Source organism: Enoplosus armatus, chromosome 12 (genome assembly GCF_043641665.1).
Source record: "Enoplosus armatus isolate fEnoArm2 chromosome 12, fEnoArm2.hap1, whole genome shotgun sequence".
Lineage (NCBI taxonomy): Eukaryota > Metazoa > Chordata > Actinopteri > Centrarchiformes > Enoplosidae > Enoplosus > Enoplosus armatus.
The window spans coordinates 23,755,456-23,781,425 of record NC_092191.1 but is presented as its reverse complement, the minus strand read 5'-3'; the positions used below and the strand labels follow the sequence as shown (position 1 = coordinate 23,781,425).

General features: G+C 44.5%; 1 protein-coding gene across 1 annotated transcript in view; it reads left to right on the top strand.

Annotated features, from left to right (window-relative positions):
* piezo1 (piezo type mechanosensitive ion channel component 1 (Er blood group)) overlaps positions 1 to 23,628 on the top strand; it is a 77,073-nt gene extending 53,445 nt beyond the window's left edge. Inside the window, exons 26-54 of the mRNA XM_070916564.1 lie at positions 1,920 to 2,016; positions 3,473 to 3,638; positions 4,287 to 4,376; positions 5,947 to 6,029; positions 6,273 to 6,341; positions 6,433 to 6,533; positions 7,255 to 7,354; positions 8,158 to 8,232; positions 8,415 to 8,587; positions 8,669 to 8,778; positions 9,176 to 9,346; positions 10,887 to 11,145; positions 11,759 to 11,947; positions 13,043 to 13,195; positions 13,365 to 13,632; positions 14,294 to 14,432; positions 14,529 to 14,676; positions 15,333 to 15,485; positions 15,887 to 15,948; positions 16,139 to 16,297; positions 16,413 to 16,560; positions 17,058 to 17,246; positions 17,846 to 17,938; positions 18,973 to 19,145; positions 19,564 to 19,686; positions 19,771 to 19,850; positions 20,311 to 20,500; positions 21,078 to 21,219; positions 21,341 to 23,628. Coding sequence (XP_070772665.1) covers positions 1,920 to 2,016; positions 3,473 to 3,638; positions 4,287 to 4,376; positions 5,947 to 6,029; positions 6,273 to 6,341; positions 6,433 to 6,533; positions 7,255 to 7,354; positions 8,158 to 8,232; positions 8,415 to 8,587; positions 8,669 to 8,778; positions 9,176 to 9,346; positions 10,887 to 11,145; positions 11,759 to 11,947; positions 13,043 to 13,195; positions 13,365 to 13,632; positions 14,294 to 14,432; positions 14,529 to 14,676; positions 15,333 to 15,485; positions 15,887 to 15,948; positions 16,139 to 16,297; positions 16,413 to 16,560; positions 17,058 to 17,246; positions 17,846 to 17,938; positions 18,973 to 19,145; positions 19,564 to 19,686; positions 19,771 to 19,850; positions 20,311 to 20,500; positions 21,078 to 21,219; positions 21,341 to 21,469 — 4,032 coding nt within the window. The 3' untranslated portion in view covers positions 21,470 to 23,628. The remainder of the gene's footprint in view (positions 1 to 1,919; positions 2,017 to 3,472; positions 3,639 to 4,286; positions 4,377 to 5,946; positions 6,030 to 6,272; positions 6,342 to 6,432; positions 6,534 to 7,254; positions 7,355 to 8,157; positions 8,233 to 8,414; positions 8,588 to 8,668; positions 8,779 to 9,175; positions 9,347 to 10,886; positions 11,146 to 11,758; positions 11,948 to 13,042; positions 13,196 to 13,364; positions 13,633 to 14,293; positions 14,433 to 14,528; positions 14,677 to 15,332; positions 15,486 to 15,886; positions 15,949 to 16,138; positions 16,298 to 16,412; positions 16,561 to 17,057; positions 17,247 to 17,845; positions 17,939 to 18,972; positions 19,146 to 19,563; positions 19,687 to 19,770; positions 19,851 to 20,310; positions 20,501 to 21,077; positions 21,220 to 21,340) is intronic.
* The last annotated feature ends 2,342 nt before the right edge of the window (positions 23,629 to 25,970 follow it).

Below are 25,970 nucleotides of genomic sequence, written 5' to 3'. Positions count from 1 at the left end.
TGTAATAGAGGTGCTGCAGGACTGAGTCCTAAAACCCGGAAATTCGTCTTTTTTCTACTTCCTGTTCCCTCGTCTGGAAGTCAGTGGGTTTTTTGAATGGGTTTTTGGTGAGATGCCTGAAATGAGCTGGTTAACACAATAAGCTGGTTAACACAAGCTTAACAGATTTACACATTTTGTTCTACGACATAAAATACATCAGTAGATGCCCCCCACTCGTGAATTTTGAAGCTTTTACGTGTCTTTAAAAAGGCGGTTGCTAACAAGCGGCTAAATGAGACTACAGAGGTTGTCGCGGACATTAAATGTCTTTATGCCGAACACGAAAAGTCATCTACTCACTAGTCCCCCTTTACAGCCTTGTTGTGTTTATACTCTATATCTATCTGTCTATATATCTATATCTATGTATATATTCCCTTCAAAGTGAAGCTCGGTGGTGGTGACACTGAAGTAATGCGACCATGGTGGAGTTCCTTTATAGCCTAATAAGCCTATAGCTTTTTACTTCTGGCGATTCCATTTATGCTTCAAAACTCATAAAAGTGGTGTTCATTAGCGAAGATTATCTCGCTGAACAAAACATGTAAGTATCATAAACTTTTGTTTTGCCACGGAGCTTATTTTTTGCAATAATCCAAAATCCTATGGAAGAATCCCATTGGCGGCATGGTGGCGCAGTGATTAGCACTGTCGCACGGGAGGTAAAGCTGATTAGAGCCGGTTGGGGGTTCGATCCCCGGCTGCCCCCGTCATGTCGAAGTGTCCTTGAGTAAGACACTGAACCCTAAGTTGCTCCCGATGGAGACCAGCACCTTGCATGGCAGCTCGGTCGCCATTGGTGTGTGAATGAGACTTTGCTGTAAAGCGCTTTGGGAACTGTGAAGGTTGAAAGGCGCTATATAAGTGAGATCATTTACCATTAAATTTTTTACCATTGGCTCGTTGTCGAGGCAACCAGGGTGATGCTAACTTCCGGGTTTGCCTACAAAAGTACATCATCCCTGCAGGACCCTATTAGTAAAATATATTACAAAAAAAAAATGGGTGGCAGCTACAGGGAACATCAGCGATAAGCATGTGTTTTAACAAATTGGATATTGGGAGGTGACGAAGTTTAGAGCTCTATTTTAATCATGAAAGCGCAACAACAAACACAAAGCGGTGGGTCTTGGGTCACGGACTGTATGTGCGTCTCCAAATGCGTCTGCTATTTTGGTTCATGTAGATTAGAGGGTGTGGTGTTTAATAGATACACGCTCAGCCACAGTCACCTTACTGCTCTCATGGCTCTGAAACATCTGTGCCACGCACAAAGTTCCCAGACAAAGGTGTAGTTTTTTGAGTTGTTGAGTTAGGGGAAACTTTATGAACTATGTGAAACGCTGGTATGTTTGCCCACTCTACATGTGTTTTGTGGACTTGGAGAAGGCGTATGACCTCTGTGAGGTCCTGTGGGGGGGGTACCGGGGCTGTTGCTACGAGCCATCTGGTCTTTGTAAAACCAAAGTGAGAGCTGTGTATTCTCAGCTCAAAGTCTAATATTTTTGCCGCTGGCATCCACCAAAATTGTACAATTTTGTAAGTCATCAGAAGCACCTTAAAGTCTGATCTGACATGGAAAGGGAGCCAGTGAAGGGAAACTTAATAAACAAGGTAAACTGTCCTAGTTTTAGTGAACCATTTGGAGAGCTTTTGCAGCATGCGGCAGACCCGACAACAAAACGTTACAACAATCGAGTCTGGATGAAACGAAGCATCAGCCAAAGACAGAAAAGACCTCATTTTGGCTGTTGTTGCATGGGTGGAAAAAGGCTGTCTTGGGGATTTCTTTAATGCGCCGATCAAAAGAATGAAACGTAACGCCGAGATTCTTGGCCGTCAAACTGAAAGAAATCTGCGTTTGTTTTGTGTTTCAGATCCTGGCATGTGTGTTTGTGTTTGAGATGCAGAAGGGCTTCTGTTGGGTGATTCAACTCTTCAGCCTGGTTTGCACAGTCAAAGGATACTATGACCGTAAGTGCCTTAATAATAATAATAATATCTATCTGATAAAATCTATATAACGTAAGCAAAAATCATTTATTATTGCATTGCGTTTTATAGTGTATATCCTGGGACATTTGGTTTATGAAGGAATCCCCCTTTCCTGTCTGGACCTTTGAATATTAGATGTCTCCATGCCGGCGACAGCCAGGGGCATTATGTTGAGGGCGATATCTCAGGAACACCGGGAGGGAATTTCTTCAAATTTGGCACAAACGTTCATTTGGACTCAAGGATGAGCTGATTAGAATTTGGTGGTCAAAGGTCACAGTGACCTTACAAAACATGTTTTTGGCCATAACTCAAGAATTGGTGCGGTAATTATGACAACATTTCACACAGATGTTTAATGAGATACAAACATGAAGTGACCCAGGGTCAAAGGTCAATTCACCGTGACATCACAGGGTGCTCTTTGCATCTTAGCTTCTCCCGGCGAGGATGTGACAGAGATGCGAGGAAGAGACAGGAGGACGGAGGAGCCGAAGCTGCTCAAGTAACGTCAGTGACTTATGATATGCTGCACAGCTGTACCTGTACCTGACGCCGCTTGATAAAATACTTCTGCGCAGAATAAACCTGTTTCCTTCTCTAAGCTCCTCCAGAAGCCTCCCCGTCTCCTCGAGGTGCATTTAAGGGATTGGAAGATCCTGGAAAAAACCTTCTTTGGCCATTATTCAACACCATAACTCAGGAACAGAAGGGGAGACTGTGGCCATATTTCACAGTTGGTCGGACACCGATTAGGTGACACTTTTGACTCAAAGGTCAAAGGTCACTGTGACCTCAAAATAGATTTTTAGCCATAATTTAAGACTGAACTGGACAATTCCAGATTTCACACACACATGTTGACTGGGACGACACAATGAGTCAACAACAACCAGCACAGTGCGGGCTTTCCTCCATCTCGTCCATTACTGCCTTTCACTTCCTGCCTCGTTCTGAATCACATGACCGCAAACGACGTGTTGGAGCGCGCAGAGTCTCACCCACAGCTCACAGAGAGGCTTCGCATCTAAATATGCCAGGAGAAAACAAAAGCAGCACATTTAGTGTCGCTATACTCTATAAGAATCCATCTTTACATAGTAACCAAGTACATGTGTACCTGTGTAGCCAATACATCATCGATAATCCTTCATTGATCAGCTCAACAGTGTATATTCACTGGAATCATACATGTATCATCAATATGGTAACAACTTCCATTCAGCCCAAAAATACTCTTTATATCTTTTATTCAATTCCTTTGAAGTATTCACTACACACAGTACATGAGTCTCGACAGACATGGATGTAAACTGCAGCTTGACTGGTTGGCAGAGGCATACGACCGCAGGGTGGTAATTCTACTTTATCTACAGCTATGTCTGTGCATTCAAGTGCTGATAGTCTTTGATAGCCTTTTTTTTTCTCCTGACAGCGAAAGCGGTGAGTGACAAGACTTGCAGCCTCCCAGTAGAAGAGGCCGGGATCATCTGGGACAGTATCTGTTTTCTCTGCCTGTTACTGCAGAGGAGGGTCTTCCTCAGTTTCTACTTCCTGCATGTGGCGGCAGAGCTGCAGGCTTCTGCCAAGCAGGCCTCGAGGTAAAGACGCGATGTACAGCTTGCTGACTGAATGAAGGCGCTAATGCAGTGGCTGTAATGCATGAGGGTCACCAGATTATTAAAGGAAGTGTTACCCACAATTATGTTTAGTTTAAAAATACTTAACATCAAACAATCGAAGAAGGAAAAATCCATCTTTGGTTGAACTTCTCGCAACTAGTTTTCACACTAAACCCTCAAACAGTGATGAGGTGTGAGAAATAGAATAGACATGGTGTAATTTTAATGGGTAACAAGCCAAAAGGTTTAATTATTATATAACTAATTATAGTGTCTTTGAGCATTCAGTTTCATTCTCGAACTTTGGGGGCAGTATATGTATCTTTCAACCACATGCCACTGTTGTTATACTGTACGTACAGTCCTTATAAAATGTATTCACATTCCTTGGAAGTTTTCCGCTTCATAGATACAAGGGTCATGGTTCATTATTTATCATTATACAGCACAGGCTTGTACAACGAAATGCAAGTTGCAGTCCCTTCATGCTATACACCCAAAAGAAAAAGCAGACAAAACAGGAAACTTATCATGTGTGATGCAGATGACGGAAGATCCCGAATGTAGAAGCTACCATTAATTCGGCACGCGTTCTTTGTGCAGTGACGGCTGTTTCTTCTCTTCCAGGGGGTTTGAGCTCTTCAGAGCCAGCATCGTGAAGAACATTAGGTACCACCAACAAGCCGAGAGGAAATCCCTGTCACAGCTCAAGAGATCGTAAGTTTACGATATCCAGTGAGGATATCTTTACACCTATTTAATGGTTCGCCGGCAATGATTCCTGATAAGTTTCGGTGATCCCCTGACCTTCCCTCAGCCCATTTATCAGGCCAAACATTGAATTCAATTCAATTTTATTAATATAGTGCCAAAAAATAAGAGAAGTTATCTCAGGGCACTTTACATATAGAGCAGTTAAAGACCATACTCTTTATAATATTATAATATCGTGTTATTTCCCTGCCAACTGCTTGCTCATGGTGGGAACTGTTGGGTCTCTGTAATGATATTATAAAGAGTACGGTCTAGACCTGCTCTATATGAAAAGTGCCCCGAGATGACTTTTGTTGTGATTTGCCGCTATATAAATAAGAATGGAATTGAATTGAACTGAATTACAAAGACCCATCAGTTGCCACCATAGCCTCGACCAGTTAGGTAGAAGCAAAGGTAAACTACTAGTAATGGTAATGGTAGTGGTAATAATGTTGCTAAAATTGATAAAGATAGTAATAGTAATAATAATAAGTATAATAATTATGTTAATTTGTCCAATACTTTGGTTTCTGACTGAACACCTGCAAAAGCTTTATTTTGCGTTCAGTGCTAATTAGCAACTGTTAGCGGGCTAAGACTAAGATGGGGAACATGGTAAACATTACAGCTGCCTAACATCAGCATTTTAGCCTTTTGAACGTGAGCATGCTAGCACGCTGACATTAGTATTTAGCTCATAGCACCTAGCTAGCAGCTAGCTAACGCTTAATCTTGTTGAACAGGAGTCCGACTGATATGTCAGGCTGCGTGTTATTGGCTAATATTTTACCCCCAACCACTGCACCACCATGCCACCCATAACCCCAGAGCATTACTGAGGTCCAACACTGATGTCGGGCGATCAGGTCTGGCTCACAGTTCATTGTTCCAGTTCATCCCAAATGTGTTGGATGGGGTTCTGTGCAGGCCAGTCAGGTTCTCCCACACCAAACTGGGAAAAGCATTTCTTTATGGAGCTGGCTTTGTGAATGGGGACATTGTCATGTTGAAACAGGAAAAGGGACAAACCCAAACAATTGAAAAAAAGTTGGAAGAAATATAGTATTTCATGCTGGCAAATATGCAAAAAAAGAAGCTGCATCACAAATAGGGTAGGTTGCATTTTTATGTATATTCATCCCCTTTATTCATCTGAAGTCAAGTTTAATGTTTCGGTTGAGTGCATTTACTGTTTGAATCTGACTCACGTTAAATGTTTTTGTTTAGTTGCAGCATGTCTTGCCACGGCACATATTGTTGTCTCAACTCTCCGTTCTTGCAGAACATGGATGCAGTATATTTCATTTTCTCTCAAATGTTATACTTGTCAGGCCCAGAAATCCATTATCAGTATTGGTATTGGTAAAAGTATTGGTACACATTTCTTTTGTAGCATCCAAGTAAAGGTAATGCAAATGTGGCTCTGAATCAAAAGTACACAGAGTCCCTTTATCCCGCAGCAAACATTACTACAACAACTAGCTCTGAATGAGAGTTAAAGTTCAACTCTTTTCCTGTCCTCTTCTCTCAGGATGCAGAGAATTCGCTCCAAGCAGCAGAAGTACAGAGAGGGACACAAAGCAAGTGAAGATTCCAACAAGAGTCAGACTGCTGGTAGGACTCACTGGTTTACTGGTTGACTGGGAGAAAAAAAAACTTCTGAAAACTTGAAAATACAGAAAACTGGAGATACAAATATTTAATGACCCTCTGACGTTTATTCTAGCGCCACCCTCAGGTTGCATTTTCGTTTAATTAATTCCACCATGAGTAAAACTCTAATATTAGGAAAACTGTCTGTATGTTTGTCCTGTAGCAGCGCTTCCTCACATCAAACCTTCTCTCGTTTCCTTACAGAGACTCAGGCAGACAGGAAAAGGTCCAGGAAGAAAAAGTGGTCCCAGCCGTGGTTGGACCACGCCACGGGTGGGTGAAAAATACGCTCTCATTTAACTTTGGATAGTCTCCACGCGCAGTGAGGTAGAGGAGGTTGTAATGCGTTTCTTCCCGCTCACAGTGCTCCACTCGGGAGAGTACTACCTGTTTGAATCCGACAGCGAGGATGAAGAGGAGCTGCAGTCTGAAGAGCAGAAGCCTCAGAAGCAGACCGCCTGTCAGGTCAGACGCCCGGGCCGATTCACAAAATATACCGACTTTTCTATGGGAGTCTTGCATTCAGTAGGCTTAGGGTCAGGCTTGTAAACAGGTGAGGCGGATTGTTGCAGGACGCCTTAACCGTGACTGTGACATTTCTAATTCTGCCTTTTCTAGTCCTGAACATGGCGCATAATAGAAGAGAGAACATCATGGCCTATACTACAGGCCTATAGCATACAGTTTAGAGAATATCATAGATCCGAGACGAAACTGACAGAATGGGACGGGACTGGGAGAACACTGCAGCACCACGGACAGTGCTATGGATTTATCAATACACGGCATCGCCCTGGTTCCCTCGACAACAAGCCCATGGGATTGTTCCATGGGATTCCAAAGGATTATTGCAGAAAATAAAATCAGTGGCAAACAAAAGTTTATGATTCTTACACGTTTTGTTCAGCGAGATTAATCTTCACTAATGAACACCACTTTTATGAGTTTTTAGGATGCATTTGTCATCATGCATGCCAAGTTAAACTGTAAGTCAACCAGCTATGTCGTAGGTCTAATGCCGCAGTAGACAGCTGTGAGTGTCCACATTACTTGGCTTTAAACCACTGACTGATCAGGTACGCTGCATGTAGTTGCAGTTGTCACATCATAATGCTTTGCTCTAATTTACGCTCTCGCTAACTTTTTTTTTTGTGTGTCGTTGATTCTCATTTTTCTTCCCTCTCAGTTGGCATACCAAGCGTGGGTGACCAGTGTGAAAACGGCGTTGAGGGAACGTCAGAGACACCAGAGACAGTTGAGGAGGATCGAGAGAAAAGAGAAAGAGGGCGACGGAAGAGCGGATTCACAACAGGAGGCTTTCTCCGCGATCGGTTCGATATTCTTACATCCTTTTTCTTTCTTTTTTTTTTACTGCCAGGGATGCCAGAGCAGATGCTAAGACTCAATAACAGCACACTCGAGGGGAGGACAAGTTTCCTTTCCTCCAGTCTCTCCTCTGCACATGGCTGAGTGGCCTCATTAAAATACATCTGTATATACTCTATTAAAGTATATAATCTTGTTGTAGGGAGAAGCAGTAGTCTCAGGCCTCTCACAGGCTGCATCGGTTATGGCTTTAAAAAACGTATTTTTGCAGTTGAAGCATTAATTAATGACCACAGCGAGTGTGAGGGACATTCGCCCACATTTCCCAGTAGTCTAATCGTTTCTGTAGATCCCCTGCTCTCTTCGATTTCATCATTTACTAGAGGAATCTGCTGCCTATTTTGTAACAACAACAACAACAACAACAACAATGTGCACTAATTGATAGTATTTTGCTAGATATTATGCTTGTTTGTTCATTTACCCCTAATTTGTTGTAATGTTAGACAACGTGACAACTTAGATTTGTAGCACATATTTTTTTTTTTTTACGTTTGTTCATCGGGCGAGGCTCGGTATGGAAAAGTAGATCACAGGGAAAGGTTTTGGATGTCGCGATCACGTGACGATAAAAGTCGGGGACAGGCTATTATTATTGAAACATCCTAGATGCATAATAATGAAGGTTTACTGCTCTTGTAGGGCCATGAGTTGTACGGACGTGCTAATCTAAGGATGTGTGTGTGTGTGTGTGTGTGTGTAGGTTGTGGGGACAACGATGTGTTTGGAGACTCTGTCGTTCATGAGGAGGCGGAGGAGCCAGAGGAACAGGAATCTGGTATGAGAGTGTATTGGTGGTGTGTGCCTGAACAGCGTATAAATCAAAGTATATTAAAAAAAAAGTTTCGACAGTAGGTGATGGATTCTCAGGACCCTGCTAAATCCACAGTCTTTCACAGTTTGCTTCCTTGACTGTATCACCTGACCTCCTCCTCCTCTCTCTCCGTCTGCGTGCCGCAGGTCACGGCGAGATGGTTCAGAGGATCTTGGACATCCTGCGCTTCTTATGGGCCATCGTTCTGGCCATGCTGGACGGACTGACTCAGTGGCTCAACCTGCTGACCAAACAGTACAGGGAGACGTCCACCGTCCTGTGCAATGAGCGTTACTTCATCATACACAAGATACAGCAGGTAAACGCAGCGGGAGATTCTAGCTAAGCGAAAGCTGACAAAGACAAAGCAGACCCCTAACGGCATGTCTGTCTCGCGCAGCGTCACGCAACAGCGGACTCCACAGACGACCAGATGTCTCAGGGCAGTGAGAGCCCCACGCTGGAGACCTGTTTGGATGAGACCGATGCCGAAAACTCCACCAGATACAGGTTAGAGTTTGGGGTTGTCATCGTGCTGTGAATGTGGTTCCACACCCTGGCAGGAGGACTCGAGATCGGGGGGTCTTTCGAGGTGATGTAAGGAGAGAACGCGGATGCTCTCGTGTGTTGCGTGCCATGAAATGTACTGAGCACGCTCATAAAGGATGAATCTCTGTCTGCTTTTGACACCTTGTTTCCTTTTCCTCTGGCGATACCCTCAGGACAAAATGTCATGTACATGTCAGGGTCACTGCTGGTAAGGGTTCATTTTGCCCCTGTTTCGTAGGGGGGCAGCTAGTGGGGCTTCAAACATTCAAACAATAATCCACTTGTCATCTTCAGTTTCTCCGTTTTTTTTATGTTCGTCATTTTGATGTGTATGCGTGTTTGAATCACACTCTCTCAGCTGCCTGGAGGTGGACAGCAGGGGGCTGACAGGCCGGTCTACTCCGAGGCTCAACAGCACTGGGGACCTCTTGAGTCCAGAACCCCCATCCAGCAGCATGGAGCTGGCACCGGAGCCGTCCAAACAACACCACAGACACTCCAGAACAGCCAGCGAGCTGCTGGGCGACAGGTAGATACTGTCGAACTCTCCCAACTCCACAGTCACTGGTTTCATTTGACCGCCTCGGTTTCACAGGGTGCTTCGTGTCTATCAGCAGTAACGCCATGATGCTTGCAAAGGGAATGTTCTGGGTCACGAATGTGTCAAAGGAACATTTTATTAGGGTTCTACTCCTTCGAGGTGAGAACCCTATTGAGTTTGTGCCGGTTATTATTATTATTTGTTGTCTTAAATTGCTGTGCCGTACAGTTTTGACTTCCCCTCCTAAACCGTATGTACAGTTGCTACCAAATTTTCTGTGGCTCATTGTTGGACCATTGAGGCACATCAAAAGTTGTATAAAGCTTGTTGATATTGTATCGACCAATGAACTTCAAAGAGGGCGGGGCTCAGCTCAACTGTTGGACCAGTCATTATAAATCTTAGAAGATGTTTTCAGGCAGTGTTTGGGGAATAGGCCTGCCAATGCATTTCTGCCCACAGGTGCGCCACAAATGCCAAAATTGTGTACCACGAAAACCCAGCAGACAGAATTTCACCAAATTTGGCACACATGCTCTGGAGGCCAGTATTCACGGGATTCTGGAGTGTCATATTGATTGGTGCATGTGGGCGTGGTCTATTGTGGTAAATGTTAAATGATCTCACTTATATAGCGCTTTTCAAACTTCACGGTTCCCAAAGCGCTTTACAGCGAAGTCTCATTCGCCCATTCACACACACATTCACACACACCGATGGCGACCGAGCTGCCATGCAAGGTGCTGGTCTCCATCGGGGGCAACTCAGGGTTCGGTGTCTTGCTCAAGGACACTTCGACATAACGGGGGGGAGGGGCAAGACATCCTGGTGGGTAAAAAAAAAATCCATAAAGTTTTCCTGTAGCCTACTCCGTCGCTACTGTTGTAGCTGTAAAACGGTGGATACATTGTTTGGAGCGCCTCACCCCCTGCAAAATTTGATCAATTCGGCCCAATAACATTTGGAAAGTCCAGAAGACCACCATTCAAGTTAGCATAGGGCTAAACCAGCATTCTCTGCCCATAGAATATTAGGCTTATATAATATATGGATTATTGAACTGCTTCCTTTCGTTGAGCACAAAAGCGTTAGAACCCACTAATTGCATGGCACCAATAGCCCCACCTTCTGGCCATTAGTAAAACACCACATTCAGCCGTCACGTGTTTTACGTTTTGGCTAATAAGTCACGAACCGTGAGGTTTAGCGAAATAACATTTACACAGTGTGTTTCTTGGACGATGCCGATTCGACTGACACAGGCCACGCCCCATTTGTGCCAATAAAACACGTTTTTTGTTTTGCTTCTTTTGGCACACATTTCATCTAATCTTCACTGAACTTGGTACATACCATACCAAAACATATCAGTTTGTTTTTTGGGTGTCCCTTACTGTTTTATCTGTAAGCGCAAAACATGTTCTGACAATTTTACGGCAGCAGCGATCGCGCAAATCTTCTTCAGGAAACGCAAATGTCCTAGAGTTCCGACGACTCGTAGCTGTGACTTTCCCTTCTCTCTTTGCAGGCAGTTCTTCATTGAAGAGCTAGAACAGAGCAGAGAGTTCTATAACAGCCAGAGCCGCCTGCTGAAGTTGCTGTTCGCCATGTACAACCTGCTGGCAGCCAACTCGGAGCTGGTCTGCTATTTCATCATAGTGTTAAACAACGGGGTCAGTGCCTCTGTGATATCGCTAGTCCTGCCCATACTGGTGTTCCTATGGGCTATGTTGGCTGTCCCAAGACCAACCAAGAGGTTTTGGATGACTGCTATAGTCTACACAGAGGTATGAGCACACATTGCTTATATTGTGTCTCTGCATGAGTAAAAAAAAAAAACCAAACGCATCAGTGAACAATATTTAAAAAAAAAAAACAATCACGTATTGCTCTCTGTGACTCTATCATTTTGAGAGTCACCAAAGTCAGAAATGTCCAAATCCTTCACATGGGGCCTTTAAAAGACCACCAATCAATATTCTTCATATTATAACAATCACTCAGCTCTTTGTTTTGGTTTTACATAGCAGGCGTTATTGTAGTGTGAGGGTGTTCCTAAACGTTTGACAAGCAGTAGTCCAAAGAGATGAATCTGATTTGAATAGGTAGGTATAGTTGAGAATAATTACGTAAGACTTGTATTCAGGGAGGCCTGATATGGCATGATGAAAAGCAGACTTACTATTCAGACTCAACCATCATCTTAACCTTCAGACCATCTCTTCTAATTGCTCATCATACAGCATGTGATATCTCAATTGCTAATCCAGTCACTGAATTGCAGTCACGAGGCCAAGAGAAGCGCTATAGACAGGTTACATAATATTACTGACCGGTGTGCTGTTGCCTTCTTCCGAGACTTTTTTGGTCTGACTGGTGATTCTTTTTTTTTTTTACCAGGTGATGGTGGTGGTGAAATACCTTTTCCAGTTTGGATTCTTTCCCTGGAACAGTGTTTATGAGATGACTCTAAATGAAGACAAACCTTTCTTCCCACCGCGCATCCTGGGCCTGGAGAAGACCGACAACTACATCAGATATGACCTTCTGCAGCTCCTGGCTCTGTTCTTCCATAGATCCCTGCTCATGGTTAGTTAGCGTTTACAGCGATGGTTACACTCCGCAACTCGTAAGCAAGGGCACTTTAAAGTTATGGTACAGGGGTGAAAGCAGCAAGGGTATAATTGGCCACCTTTCAAAATAAAGCACATTTTACAGTTAGACTTTTTAGCACTAACAATTACAATCTGGGCGACAGAATGCGCTGACTTTAGGTGCAGCCAATGCACATCATTTAAGTAGGCCCTTTGAATTCCAGTGTTGAGTTTGATGGCCGTGGGGAGCAGATCTAATATTCCGTTCCTTGCTCTCAGACAGAAAGCAGGCTTTTCATCTCATTTAATGATGTTTCATATTTTATCATCAGCTGAACCTAACTAACGTCAAACATCTCTGGCTGCCTTTATTTATGTTTCCCCCAATGTTTCCCCAAGTTTTCATGGCTACATACACAATATCAGACAGGGCTGGGCGATAGTTTTCATATGTGTGTTGGATATTAATAACTATTTCTATTTTGTGCACATTTTAGCCCATTCACAGCCCATCCTCACCTACTCACCCGGTCCTGTGTGCGAGGTGGAGGGCTCAGTGGTCGATGGCCGATGTGATGCACTAAGCAACCCTAATGTCAGGCAAACTCAGCACCGTAGCAGTAAAAAAAGACTAAGACTAAGGCCTGTAGTTTCACAGCAGTAAATGGCCACGGATGACGCAGTGACTGATGGCCAGCTGTATTCATTTGGGGAAACACATGAAACCACTAAGTGGATAAAACTTTAGAATTGACCAGTGAAACCACCTCATCAATGCACCCTTACGATTCCATATTGTGATGCTGGCAGGCAGGCAGGCACAGGTTAAAAGGTAGCAAGGCTCCAGGTGGGTACAGGTATCAGAGGCTCGAAAGCAATGACAAGAAGCAACAAAGTCAACTTTGAGTGAGCAAAGAGTGAGTGGTAATGGGCTGGTTAAATGCTGCAGGGTTGATAAGGAAAAGAGGAAACGGGTGGGCAGGGAAGATTGGAATGGACGGAGACCTCCCCAAATCCAATAAAGAGCAAGATACAGCCAGCGTAACCTCAGCCTCACGTTTGCATTTTTTCTGTGTGTGTGTGTACACAGCGTTATGGCCTGTGGGACCACGAGGGCCCCCTGGAGGAGCAGACCCCCTCACCAGAAGGTTGTATGGATGAAGGAAAAACTAGAGAGGGAGATGAAAATGTAAGCAGGAAGGAGGGAGGAGAAGAGGAGGAGGAACTGGACCAACTTGAAAAGGTCGGTGCAAATGAGTTGCTATTGGTCACTGCCCTGTCGATAACCACTTTTAAAGAATGCGTCCTTGGCTATTCATCAAAGCAGTGACATCATGTGAGAGCATCAGCAGACTTATTTTTTAAAAAAGATATTAGACTACTTTCCCTAAATCTATTGTTTATCATTGTAGGATAATGTGGACTCTGTTGAACCAAGTACCAGCTCTGCTGCTGCTACCCCACAACCTCCTGCAGCAGAACCGGCACCCGCGGGGTCAAAAGACGGACAGGAAACTTCGCCTGGGGTGGAGGACATGTTGAATCCTCCTAGCAGTCCGACGGAGGAGGAGGAGAAGATGGAGGGGGACAACGAGCAGGTTATAGTGGAAGTCCCAAAGAAAAGCAGCGGTATCCGCTTCCGCAAGAAACCTAGACAACCCAAACAACAGCTCAGCAAAGGTTTGTGGCTTCATTATGTGTGGACTGTGATGGTGGTAGATGTGTTACGCAACTAACTCTGTGGCTGCATTCCATTAAGGTGTATCGCATCCACGGACCCGGTATTGTGCAACCTTCTGACCCAATTAAAGGAGCTTACCGGAAAGGTGGTTAGGCAGGCCGGTTCGGGTGACTGAAGGTGGTAGAGGGCTGATGAGGGTCAGTGAGAACAGAGCTTTGAGATGGCTGGCAAGATGGCGGACCCGAGTCCCGACTTCCAGTTCTAGGTCGAGGAGCGAGACTGAGAGGCAAACTGTGACAGCTTCCTCCTCTTTTCATGGTTGCTCACTGTGTTGTCCAGAGTGTCCCATCTAAATGGAGAAAGACTAATAGGAGAGAGTGAGACAGGGATGAGGCAGCCTGAAGTCTGAAGTATTTGCTGCTGTTGGCAGGCAGGATTCCTGGACAACACACACATGCTGCCATTTCACAACTGACTGTATTTGCTGTTCCAAACGCCAACGCTATCTGTTTATCTTGGTCTCTGACGCTGATGCGTCATTTGGACCAAAAGAGAAACCCACGTTTTCACAGGAAAAGCATTTCATCTTCATCTTTTTAATTCCTCTGTGGTGCTGATTGTGTTTGAATCCCTCCTTGGGTGTGGTTCTGACTGTTCCAGTGGAGCCCACAGCTGAGACGGAAGAGCCCCGCGAAGAGCCGGCGAAGAAGAAGAAGAAGCAGAAAGGCGGGAGGAGAGAGGCAGCCGGTCAGAGACTGCTGGCTGTGGGACAGAAGATGAAACATGCGTTGGTCTCTGGGTGAGGAGGGTCCAGAGGGTTGTGATGTCAATGTATTACTCAGTGTCCACCACTGATGCAGTGGTTTAATGCATGCCGTTCTGTTTTCCTCTGCAGTGCCCAGAGTGTTTACAGGCCAGCTCAGGGTTTCTTCATGGGCATTCTCCACGCCGAGTACCGGGCTGCCACTGACGTCTACGCGCTCATGTTCCTGACTGATGTCATCGACTTCATCATCATCGTCTTTGGCTTTTGGGCGTTTGGGGTGAGCGATGGATGGAAGGGTGGAGGGTTGCCATTTTAAAAATTATTCACCCAACTATCAAGGATTTACATCAATGAAATCAGAAACCGCAATGGGATGAAATCGAATTTTGTGATTAAAATATAAATTTGCGTTCCTGTCTAAGCCCACGCAGATTGTCCAGATTGTGCTTTGATTATTGGAAAATGTTGTTTTTTTTTCTGACTGTGCCGTGACGTTATACAGCAGGTTTTGTGACTGCTTTTTAATGATTGTTTCTAGGTTTTTGTTATTGTGCTTTTTGTAGTCGACAAGTCAGAAACTTGTTCATAGACAGACCACTTTGTTGCAAAACAGCGCGGAAAACACGCGGGTCAGCATGTCCTCAAGCATGAATTTAGCTTTAAAAGCCAAATTGTCAGGCTGCCGCCGGCCGTGGACGTGCATCTTGCCGCTCTGCGTCATCAAGGAGGCAGTGTTATTTTCCTTCTTGTCGAACCTACATTTATAAAAACAACAGGTGCACTGTCACAGGGATATGGCGGACGGCATGGCAGGTACAGCAAATCGTTTGAAGTCATGTTTGTTCTCAAAGGTAGCGGCAGCGTCACCTTCAATCATAATGTGCACATATCAAAAGACATTTCATATATTAACCCTCTCTCTCTCTCCTTCAGAAACACAGCGCCGCAGCTGACATAGCCTCCACCCTGTCGGAGGACCAGGTTCCCGAGGCCTTCCTGGTGATGCTGCTCATCCAGTTCAGCACCATGATCATCGACAGAGCCTTGTACCTGCGCAAGGCCGTCTTGGGAAAGCTCATCTTCCAGGTTCAGTTCTGTTCTTCTAGTTCAGATCGTTAGCGTTCATGTCCAGTTCCGTCATGTTTTTTTTTTGAAGAAGAAGAAGTCAGGAGGTGGAGGACCGTGGCTGTCAGTTGTGTTACAGGTGAAAACTAGGTGACGTCTGGACCCAGAGTAAATGGCTTTTCAACCTCAAAGGTTCCCAAAGCACTTTACAGATTGGTCCCATTCACCCTTTCACACACCATGCAAGGTGCTGGCCTCCGTAAGGAGCATCCCCCAACCCGCTCTACCCTGCTCTGCCTCCCATGTGACAGTGCGAACCGCTGCACCACCAATGCCGACCCAAGTGGCCTGCAGTATTTGTTAGGATGACATGTTCAGAGTTGCCTTGCTCCTCATTACTTACATTCATTCCTTCCCTTAAGGTGATCCTCGTGTTTGGGATCCACCTGTGGATGTTCTTCATCCTGCCTGCTGTCACTGAAAGGTGAAGTCAAACTAAATGATCACGTGCCCTGAGATAAGTACATAAATGAAACTGAATTGAGAGTGACTTGATATATTAGAGGAAAAAAATGCGTCCCTCTGATGCCACATGAGTTGAGTCCTCAGAATATCGCTGCATATGAAATGAAACAAGCTGTAATCCGTCCTCGTCTCTCTGTCTCTCTGTGTAGGAAGTTCAATCAGAACTTTGTGGCTCAGCTCTGGTACTTCGTCAAGTGTATTTACTTCGGCCTGTCGGCCTACCAGATCCGCTGTGGATACCCCACTCGAATCCTCGGCAACTTCCTCACCAAGAAATACAACCACCTCAACCTGTTTCTCTTCCAAGGGTACGGACACAGCGCACACAGTCAGCTGCAGCTGTTTGCGATGTGTTTTCAGTTTATTACGGCGTGTGTATCGAAGGAAAACTGTACGATATGGATGCTGCGTGTCTGTGCGTAGGTTTCGTCTGGTGCCGTTCCTGGTGGAGCTGCGAGCCGTGATGGACTGGGTTTGGACTGACACCACTCTGTCTCTGTCGAACTGGATGTGCGTGGAGGACATTTACGCCAACATCTTCATCATTAAATGCAGCCGTGAGACAGAGAAGGTATGAAGTGTATGGGGGGTGGCTTGATTAAAATGGAATCTTTCATTATTAAAAATTGAACACGTTTTGACATGTTTTTTGCTTGAGTAGTGTAAACAAATATGAATTCTCCTCTGGAAATTCCACTCATTCACTTCAACTGAAACCCTATATGACTGACAACTTCATATAGGGTGTGTTTTCCTGTTTTCCTGTCATGTGACACTTGTACGGTCAGCCTGAAGCGCTGATGGACCGTGTCTGGAAATGAAAAACTCATTGGAGCAGTTTGTTTTTAGTCGACGTTTCCAGGGTGGCATTGAATACGGTGCTGTGCTTGCAGTCGGACACATTTGGTAAAAATCAGAAGTGTTTTAGCGCTCACAGCCCAGTACGCAATCAAGTACATGTGAAAGCAGGAAAAAAAAAAAGACCCACAGGTTGCAGATATGAGTGTAGAGTGTAAGTGATTCATTAACCACCACACACTCTAAAAATAAATGATTTTCTGCCCTCAGAAATACCCGCAACCTAAAGGGCAGAAGAAGAAGAAGATAGTGAAATATGGCATGGGCGGACTCATCATCTTCTTCTTGATCTGCATCATCTGGTTTCCCCTTCTCTTCATTTCATTGGTCAGATCAGTGGTGGGTGTGGTCAACCACCCCATCGACGTCACCGTGACTGTCAAGCTGGGAGGATATGAGGTAATCGACATTTCACGCAGCCGCCTGTTCCGCTGTCTCCTAAAATAGGAAAAAAAAAAGAAAAAAAGAATACAGCTTTTAAAGGTGGTGACTGCTCTTCAGCTTTTGGCAGAGTAGCTGCATTTAATATAATTTGACAACAGAACTTCCAAAACTGCTTTCCGGGTATTGATAAAATTGCTTAGACAAATGGAGTAAATGCTGATTAGCTTTTTAATGTTTATATCGTATCTGCAGTGTGTTAAATTAACAGACATACTGACAGTATACAGGGCATATTTTTAAGTTTTAAGTTGTGTCTTTAAGTCTATGGTTTTGAGGGTGTTGCCGTGAAGGTGGAAGGTGGGAAATCCCTGTAGATCCTAGATTATCGTCAGAGCCCTCTGCCAGGAACATCCCAGGTTTCAGTACGCAAAGATTCATTTTATTCATAGGCGGAAATCAATTAAGTAGCAATGGATCTTCGCAGTCCACGTGCAGTACAGCCACATGGAACGTAGGTATGAATGTGAATCACAAACGCACAGCACGGCACAGTTCATCAAATGCGCATAATTCACGAGTGTATTTATTTTTTTGTCTCCTGTGGGCATGTCTAGCCCCTGTTCACCATGAGTGTGCAGCAGCAGTCCATCCAGCCCTTCACGGAGGCTGAATATGAGAATCTCACCAAAACATTTGGAGACAACGCGGTACGTTGGTGATTTTTTTTTTTGTTTGATTTATGTTATTTATGCACTGCTACTTCGTCTTCCCTGCTGTCTGGAGTGCTTGTAGTAAGTATAAACAATTATCAGGCCGGCGCTTTAGAGTTCTGGCTGGCTCTGTGGGCCAGTGGATTTCAGTTCTGTCATCCTGTGAAATGGCGGTCATCTCTGGCCGTGACCACTGTCACGCCTTTCTGGCTCCCAAATGCCGATTGGAACAAGTACTTAGTCTCTCGCCATTCTTATTTCTCAAACAAAAAAAAAATGCACTTATTTCTTACGTCACGCACCTGCAGCCTTGGGGGCGTCTGGCGTCCGGTGGTGGAATGTGGACTGTGTCGAGTGTTGCTCGAATGCTTCTCCTTGAATGAATAAATGTAAACGCGTGTCTGGTTCCAGCTGTGAGTGTTTCTTTTGAATAGCTCCTTGAAGAAAAAAAAAAACGTGGACAATTTCCCCTTTTCCTGTTTTTTTCAGTCGGGCCAAACACTTGAAGATTACTTTCCGCTGTGCCTTCTCTCGGTTCGCCATCGTTTTTGCGGAATCCTGTTTCCTTCTCAATAACTGAAGTGAAAGTGACTTAAAGATGGCGGTTCTTGCTGGCTCTCCTCTTTATCTCACATGTCGTTGTTGCCACCTGTACAACAAAAAACAGGAAACTTCTTTGCCGAGTGTAGGCCGATCCTCCAAAATATTAGTTGAAATCACATTTCCTCATGAATAATTGGCACTACAGGATTTGTTTTCAGCATGCCCGGATCTCGCACATGCTCACTTGTAACGTTGTCGAATACTCAGGCTCTCACATTGTCTATGGGAATAGGGACTGTTTCTGCTGGAACCTTCAAGGTTCAAAGTAGTTGGCGTAAACATAGACTCTTCTAGCATATTGCGGGTCATTAATAGTGTGTGAGTCTGTGTGTGTGTGTGTGTGTGTGTGTGTGTGTGTGTGTGTGTGTGTGTGTCTACTTGAGTTGCTGCCTCTTTTTAAGCATCCTTTTGTGTGCATGTGTGTCTAGGTAGCCATGCAGTTCATCACTCTCTACAGTTACGAGGACATTGTGACGGCCATGATCGAAGGCAGTTCAGGATCAGTATGGAGGATCAGCCCCCCCAGCAGACAGGAAGTCATTAAAGAACTACTTGGAAGTCCGGTCGACCTAACACTGCGTCTGGCCTGGAATTTCCAGAGGTAAAGCCTTTGCTCTCCGTCTTACAAAATGGCATTATGCTATAGTGCATTATGCATTATGAATCAGAAATACGGGGGGGGGGGGTGAAGCTGCTCTTATGCCTGACCAGCACATCACGGAGAGGATGTGAGACGTTTTTTAAATTAGTTGACAACATGACTTAAAATAGGCTGTATCTCATACAAACCATTGTACATATGAGTGCAAGTGAAAGGACAAAGTGTGGCGTGAGATAATGGATAGCTGTTAATTATGATAGCGTTTACATTGAAGTATTTGTTTTCCTGTCCGTCACACAGCTCCTCTGCTGTGTCAGTGATATGACTGGGTATATGTGATGCACCTTCGAATGCTCTCACCTCTAAAAGCGGATTGCACCTGTCTGTCTCTCTCTCTGAATGTCTCCGTCTCTCACAGGGACCTGGGTAAAGGCGGGACGGTGGAACACACCTTTGACAAACACTCCATAGACCTGGAACCTGGGAACCCAGTCAGAGCAGATCTGGCCTCACTGCTGGTCGGCAATCGCACTGAGCCTGTGTAGGTTTACTCTCTGGAGGTGTTGGATTTTTTACGTAACACATAAGGTTGTATCTTACAGATGGTGTCTTGTCTCTTTCCCAGGCATGTTCCTAATATGTTCCCGAGCTACATCCGCGCCCCTAACGGAGCTGAGGCCAAACCAGTCAGTCAACTAGATAAAGGTCAGAGTTCGTTGAGGCACTGTTAACGTCGAAACAATATGAGATCAAATGTTTTTTAAAGCGGGACAAAACCATTTCCAGGATCAGACTAGATCGTCTGTACAGGGCAACAGCACCAATATCAAGTCAGAAGGAACAAACAAGACTCCCATAAGGAAACATAAGGTCACTGGGTAACATTAAAAGCGGAATCAGCTTTATTGCCAGGTCGGTTTTCACATACAGGGAATGGACATGTCATTACATTGGTTCTTGCAGTGTCTTTGAGTCTCTTCTCTTCCTGGATTAATTCGACCAACCTGGTGTCGCAGAGCACTTGTTGTCTTACAACGATAATACCGCAGTGCTGGTAAAGGGCCTGTTCGCGGAAGGATAAATACTAAATACTAGATATTAGCGTCTGTGTTTGTTACTCACACCTCCGAGTGTCCGTTAACACAGCTGATTGTTTTTTTTGTAGGTAATGAAGACGGTTACCTGAATATAACCCTGTCCCTGAAGAGTGACAGGTCGCTTTACGGCAGCGGGAATCAGGAGTGGTGGGACATTGCCATCGCAGGCTGTGCCCCCTCCTCATGCGGGGTTCTACCCATGGTCATATTCAATGACAAAGTCAGTCCACCCAGTCTGGGCTTCCTGGCTGGATATGGGTAAGGAACATACACTCGCAAACACCATGCACGTGGGTTGGATGTATACATACTTAAAGGGGGCCTGTTATGCTCATTTCTAGTCGTGTGCTTGATGTTTCTGAACGGGCAGACTAGCCTGTTGTCAAAACAGCTGGAAGAATGGTTTGACGGCTCGTGTCGAACCTCAAATTTATCGTCATTTTGTCTGTTTTTAGCGCCGTCTTTTGACACAGGTGAGTACAAGTGGCAGGCCGGCTATAAATAGGTTCAGAGCAGGTTTTGTTGGGAATCTGTTAGTTTTAACGTTTTCAGCACATGAGCTGTTTCATGGATTTCAAACCCTCCGTCACTGATTTCCCAGTTCTGCTACATTTACAACCTATGACGGTGCCGTGACGCTCACTGACGATATTTGTCAAATATGCACGGCAACTGCAGCATGATTAAGTTATGTTGTACGTTGTACCTTTTGTTTATGGTTAGGGAGATTGGAAAATACTGTGATGTGTTTTTGTTTTTTTGTGTGTGTGTTCTACCCTTCTTGAATGTAAACCTTCCTTTTTCTTTTCTTTTCTTTTCTGTTCTCTCCTTCCAGGATCATGGGTCTGTATGTGTCTGTGGTCTTGGTCATCGGGAAGTTCGTGCGCGGCTTCTTCAGTGAGATCTCCCACTCCATCATGTTTGAGGAGCTGCCCTGTGTGGACCGCATCCTCAAGCTGTGCACCGACATCTTCCTGGTGAGTGTGCCGTGTGTGCATGTTAACACGCATGTGTCCTGGAAGTGTCCTGGGAAGACAAATTTCTTTGTAATCCTCTTCCACAAACTAAAGTTTCTGTGTGTGTGTGTTTTTTTTTTAGGTGCGTGAGACAGGAGAGCTTGAGCTGGAAGAGGAACTTTACTCCAAACTGATCTTCCTCTATCGATCTCCGGAGACTATGATCAAATGGACCAGGGACATCCACAGCCGAGACCAAGACAGATACTGAGTTGACCGGCTGATTGTGTTTGGTTGCAATAGAACACAGCGATTTTCTGAAGCACGTTGCATAGATGTCCAGGGGACAGCGCATGGGAAGCTTCTTGGGAACACTCCTTACCAGAGTGGACACTGACTTACAGCCGAGGAGACGCGCGAAAGGAGGCGCACACTAATAGACATACTGTATGAAACATCTCCTGCTGCTGGACACTTGTTGCTGTTGCATGTTCACGTGTTGCCCGAGCACTTTCACTTTACACTACAGACTATTGACAGTGGAATTGCAGTCCCATTGTGGGTGAGACCGACGGCAGCAGGAGTGGACACGTCGCCTTAGGAGGCAAAATCATGGGTCAAAACGAGCTGTGTTTGTTAATGGCCAGAGGTCAAAGGTCAAGCACGAGAAACACTTCATTCGCTGCGTGCCTGAAACCCGAGACTAATTGTAGGTTGAACCATCCACAGTTACTATATCAGTACGCTGATTGATTTGTCTATCTATTGTGATGTGTGTGCGCAGCAGCCGTGGTCGTTTGGCTTTAAAGGGACATTTTAGGGTCAGAAATAGCCGAATTCTGAGTTTGGACTCGTAATCAAAAGCAGCTCTCTCAGTTCCAGGCCGCCACGGGTCCCAGGTTCCAGGGTCAATGGACGAGGACAGGTTGAGTGAGAGAGCCGTGGCGCAGGCTTTCAGGAAGACAAGACGACAGGTTTGCTGATGTAGTTCCTACTGGTTGCACACACTAAAGCCCAAGTTCAATTTAATTCACTTCGATTTTTTTTTTTAATTAAAATATATAGTATATGCAGCAGAGCACACACACACACACACATGCACAAACACATATATCTCAATAAGGATAAAAGGACAGGATAAAATATATATTTTATATATCATAATCATAGTTCATGACACTCTCAGACAAATGTTGGATTTGAATGTAAAATGAGGGGAAATCAGAATGCCACGTGTGCTGGTTCTGTGTCAAGAAATGAAAAACAATCCAGTGCGGTCGAGTCGACTGATGGGCTGGACTCGTCACTCTGAACCGATTTTGCTCGGGCTTTTCCCCACGAGCCCCCCCCCCCCCCCCCCCCCCCCGTCCTGGCCCCCCCGTCCTGGCCCCTCTGACTGAATTGATTTCCTTCTTTTATGTTTTCCAGTCAAGGCCCGCTGTTCGCTCTTAGCAGGACTACACAATATGAAGAAAATACGCAATGTTTGACTAACTTATTGCCGACGTGAGGAACATTTGCGCCGCGTCCGTGTTTTCTCTGGCTTGACACGCTGCACACGTGGTCTGCACACGTGGTCTCACCAGGGTCGATTGACTCTGTGTTACTACACAATAGTAAATGTGCTTGTTGATACAGTATGTGACTGAAATAGCAGCGACAGCAGTTCGGCTGCCGTTATGACGCCAAACTTCTCAATCAAATGTAGCCCAGGAACGTCCCGTATCTTTTCACACCAGCAGTCCGCTTTTGTGGTCATTTGTGCGATTTGCAAATAAATTGGGAATAAGAACCACGAAGGCACAATGTCAAAGGATTCGGGCCTTAAAGTGGGTCCTGTAGGGTGGTGGATTAATCCAGCCGTGCTCTCAGGAGCGTCTTCAGCTGTTTCGTCACTACCCGTTAACACCTGCACGGTTGATCTTCCGACTGCCATCTCAGAAAACGTTTTGAACCTTTTAGAACATTTTTTAACGTCACAAAGAGAGACGGACATTTGTATCAGAATTGCTGTCTCTGCTGTTTTCTGGTACTTCCTTCTACAGCACTTGCTGCAGGATTCCCCCGTGGTAACCACCAGACACCAGAAACGGAATACTGAAAATCTTGAATATGAAGGCTTGTAATTCCTGTGTTGCGATGGAAACCATCTGTCACTATTTATCTTGTGTTGGCTCGCAGACCTGGTGATCGTAGAAAAATACACATTTGAGAATAAAGTACTTGCTGTATTTTTTTTTTACTCCACTGATTTGGCGTTGCCCTGGAAGTAGCAGACATACTGTAAACTTGCATCGGAGAGAGAAAAAAAAATGACGTGAAGTAAAATCGCAGTGGCTGATACCGGCCAATGAAAAGGTCCACTGTGACGGCCTTCCCGGCTCACTAAGCTGGAGAGGAGCTGGAGCTAATAAAGCACATCTGTCTGTACTTGGACTTGGACTGTGGTTTGTCATCAAAATGTCTTCTAATGATTCTTTATCGGATGTTTCCACCAACTTTGACCACTGTGTGTTTTCCTGCTGTTACGTATTCCAGAGTGGACCTGCAGGGATGGACCAAAACAGAGTGGATTCGGCTGTTAGTGCATTTTTACAACTTTTTTAGGACATGATTTGAAAAAGCAAGTGTTCATACTGGGAAGCTGGTATACCTCAACCTGGGGGTCAGAAATAAGCGGGGCTGGACACCCAATGGGCGGGGATAAGTGAATATAATGGATCTGTGCTCCACTAAATATAATGGGGACGTATATATTTAAAACAACCTTTCATTAATTAAATATACAATACAATACAATATACCTTTTTATACCACATGTGCAATGTGTTACTACTATGCACATACAGTATATACTGTCCATATAATGTAGATACAAAGTAGATGTTTGTCCCCAAGTCACATGCATACTTTCAGTATATTCTAGTGTATTTATGTTCTTTATTCAATATTATTATTTATCCATCATTTAAATAATTATTTCTTTATCATTTAGTCATTACTATGCGTACTTCTGGTCACTACTATCTAGTCAACATACTATCTAGTCAATATATTCTAAATACATTTCATAGAATGATGGAACAAGCAAATAAAGTAAATATGTAAAGAAAACAGCAAGTGCCTTCATCTCCATCTTTTTGACTGAATTCAATTCACTCAGTTCAACTGCGTTCCTCCAAAGAGGCACTCATTTCAGGTTTTGTTTTTCTACACATCCCCCAGGGAACGTTGCATAGTCAGACTCAAATATGACTTTGAACATAAATGAGTCCGTCAGATCTTCCCAGCCGCCTTGGTCCATCGTGTCGCTGGCTTCACCGAGGTTATGGACAGCTGCTTCTCCATGGAAGACGCCGCCGTAGCACAACTTCCACCTTCTCCTACAGAGACAAGTCACGCATTGCTACCACACTGCACATTTACTGGGAGGAATATTTTACGTCACACCACATTGTCTCCTGATTGACGTAAGAGGTGGAGGCAACACACTGTATGGCTGTGGAGTGCATCCTTGGGAGATTTTAAGTAGTTTGTGGAATTGCATTACATATATACTTAGTCGATGCAGAGTACCGTTCCCCTCTCGAATTTACTTCTTTAAGACAGGCCCTCCTGCAATATCAAATGCATGTAAGAGCCACCGATCTCTACACATAATGGGTGCTTTAATAAGTTTCCCGTTCAGCAAGGATCTGGTTTAGAAAGTGCAATATGGATGCTTTGGGTGCCCCAGGGTGTGGGTAGCACGGTGGTGCAGCGGTTAGCACTGTAGAGCAGGGTAGAATGAGGGGCTCCTGATGGAGACCAGCACCTTGCATGGCAGCCATGGGTGTGTGAATGGGTGAGTGAGACCTTATCTGTAAAGCGCTTTTGGGAACCGAGAAGGTTGTGAAGCACTATATTAGTGAGATCATTTAAAAGAAAGTTTTTTTGTAGAAAAAAAGTACCAATGACGATCCATTATAACTTGCCCTGAGACAGTCTTCCCTCTCTCTCTCTCTCTCTCTGTCTTTTAGTTGATCTTTTGCCTTCCAATCTATCAGTGACAATAAGTGATGAGGGAATTGTTGACCAATAAACAGAACTGGTTTATTACTTCATTTCATTTTTGCCCTAATAGGTTCAAGACACATGCACCTGATTTGTCATGGTAAGAATACTTATGAGTTACACTAGGAACGATCAAATGTGTCTCTCTTTATGGATGTATGTACGCATAACTCTGCTCTGTGACCACGTGTTTTAATTTCACACCAAAATGATATAGGTTTTACACATGTAAATAGTTTTACCAGGACAAATACATGTAAAGTCATATTAATTTGTGCATTTGTATATGTATTGCATCAGAATGACCCATTGTTTCAACACAATGGAACACTATAACAGTGTCACAACCCTTTTATGGCATCCACAAACGTGTTGCATCACAGTCCCCTTTGGTAGCATCTACTATCACCCATTGCAGCGTCACAATGACACGTTGTTGCATCACACTTACCTGTTCACAGCTTTTGTTGCATAACTATCCCGCAATGTGACATCCACAATGACACATTGTTGCATCACAATCCTCTTTTATAGCATCCACAAGCAGCTTTCTTTTCAATTACAGTCCCCTGTGGTAGCATCTACTGTCACCCATTGTTGCATCACAGTGACACATGAATGCATAATAATAAGCCATTATTGCATCACAATCACCCATTGTTGCATCACAATGACACATTGTTGCATCATAATGACACATTTTGCATCAAAATGACCCG